The 2,201-nt window shown below is 59.0% G+C and overlaps 1 protein-coding gene across 1 annotated transcript; it reads right to left on the bottom strand.

The window, feature by feature from the left end:
- Window positions 1–184: 184 nt before the first annotated feature.
- On the bottom strand, window positions 185–1,102 carry LOC104833296 (mas-related G-protein coupled receptor member H-like). Its single transcript, XM_010569882.1, has one exon. The coding sequence runs from the start codon at window positions 1,100–1,102 to the stop codon at window positions 185–187; it is 918 nt and encodes a 305-aa protein (XP_010568184.1).
- Window positions 1,103–2,201: the final 1,099 nt, after the last annotated feature.

Below are 2,201 nucleotides of genomic sequence, written 5' to 3'. Positions count from 1 at the left end.
TGGGGATGGGGTTGGGTCAGGGATGAGAACAAGCTGGGATCAAGACGGGGTGGGTTAAGGGAGGGGATGCGTCTCGACACACAGCTGTAGGAAAGTGATCTCGCAGGCCCGGCTGGGAGCAAGGGCAGGCAGCTGAGCATGAAGCCAGGGTGGGTAGCAAAGCTGGTGTGAACACAGTGGCCTCTTAGCTGGAGATCGTGGTGACCCCCGTTTCTTCAAAGACCTTCCGGAAGGCATCCTGGAGGGACACCAAGGAGCAGTGCCTCCGGCAGCTCCCCACCAAGAAGTAGATGAAGGGGTTGATGCTGCTGTTGATGCAGGCGAGCAGGAACACAACCTGGGAGAGCACAATGGTGTAGCTGAACTGCTGCAGGAAATTCCAGACGCTGAGGGGAACCCCAAAGATGAGAAAGAAGAGGACGGTGAGGAAGATAACGATGTAGAGCCTCCGGGGCTGACGTCGCTTGGAGCCACACAGGACCTTAATGAAGAGGATCACGTTGGAAATGACCATGGGTGGGGCAAAAATAAGGAAGTTGAGGACGTACATGGAGATGAGAGCCAGCCGGCAGTGCTCATGCTCGTGCAACAGGCAGAGAGAAGTCACTGCAGCAATGACAGCGATGGAGAGGGCCCAGAGCAGGGCACACGCCACGGTCGACAAGCGCTGGGGGCGGCGGCAGCGGTACCAGAGCGGGCAGAGGATGGACACGCACCTCTCGATGCTGATGGCCGTCAGGAGGTACAGGCCCATGTTGTAGGAGAAGAGCGAGAGCAGGAAAAGCGACCTCAGGTACATCAAGGACACAACAGCGGAGCAGAAGACATTCTCCATCATGTAGAGGAGGGATGAGGTGACCATGAAGAGGAGGAAGGTGAAGTCGGCGACGGCCAGGTTGAGGATGTAGACGGTGATGGGATTCCTGCGGATGCGGAAGCCGAGGAACCAGAGGACGGCCCCGTTCCCCACCAGCCCGCAGAGGCAGATGAGCAGCGTGACCATGTCTACGGCCACATCGGTGACATCTATCCTGCACAGGTCTTCTCCATCGGTCTCCGGCACAGGTGATGTGGGAGGTGGGGATGTCTGGTTCAGCTCCATGACGGGAGGTGGGACGTGGTCCCCAGCTGCGGTCAGAGTGGACGGGGAGTGAGTGGGACCCCGAAGGATGTGTCAGGGAGAGGGGTCCTGCTGGTGTGGCACACCAGGGCTGGGGACAGGGGGGTGACGGGAGGGCTGGGGAGGTGGCTGCCTCACCAGTGATGGGCTGGGGGGGGGGCGCAGGCGACCCGAGGGAGGATGCACATGGGAGCAGTGAGAGGGGCTGTGGGGAGCCCCGGGGAGACGCGAGCAGCTCCCCAGGCTGGGCTCCGATCCCGACCCCCTACCTTTCCAGGCAGCAGCCCGGGGCCGACCTGCCCACGCGTCCGAGCACGGCACACTCCCTCCCTCTGGCTCTCCTTGCCACGATCTTCTCAGATGAGGAGAACTGGGGTCTCCGCGTCCTCAGAAGACCCGAGCAACCCGTCTTGCCTCCAAATAACGCTGGTCTTTTGGGCGTTTCTGCAAGATCACAGGTCAGGTGGTAAGAGAGCACTGGGCAATTTCAGAGACACAGGCTGCATCACAGAGCCTCTTCTGTCAAATTTCTGTTGGTCTTGCGGGAAAGGAAATGTTTTGTCCGAGAGAATGCCCCAGAGGATGAATACTGCAGCAGCTACATCTTGCTGTGAAGAATCTTGATGCTTTTAAGATTCAACCTGATATCTCATTAGACTGGTAATTACCACCTTTCTAATTGTTTTATTGTGCTCCAGTTCCCCCCCCTCCACCCTGCCCTAATGCTGGCATCCTTCTGAGATTGTTCATTACTGTGTGCATTTCCCTTCCAGCCTCCCGGCATGTGAATCGCCGCTGTCTCTCCTCCATCTTTTCCGTCCATCAGGCCTGGGTGGCAATTTGGTGTTCAAGCCATCAGTTCAGACTTACCCCAGCTGGTCTGGGGGCTGCAGTGCCCTCCTGGACTGGCTGGTACGCACGAAGGGAGCCGGGTGGGGGCCCGGCAGCAGGACAGCAGATGAGCCAGCCATAGGGCTGGGGGGAATGGCAGGGAACAGCACACATGATCCCCCCTGTCCCTCCTTGCACCCCTAAACCAGAAGCACCCGGTCACCCCTGCCGAAGCCTTGGTATGGTAGAG

This window comes from Haliaeetus leucocephalus, unplaced genomic scaffold (assembly GCF_000737465.1).
Source record: "Haliaeetus leucocephalus isolate CR32 unplaced genomic scaffold, Haliaeetus_leucocephalus-4.0 Scaffold279, whole genome shotgun sequence".
NCBI lineage: Eukaryota > Metazoa > Chordata > Aves > Accipitriformes > Accipitridae > Haliaeetus > Haliaeetus leucocephalus.
This window is presented reverse-complemented; position numbering and strand designations above follow the sequence as displayed.

Excerpts from the sequence above, each read along its gene's own strand:
- LOC104833296 (XM_010569882.1), bottom strand. The coding sequence starts at position 1,102 with ATGGAGCTGAACCAGACATCCCCACCTCCCACATCACCTGTGCCGGAG.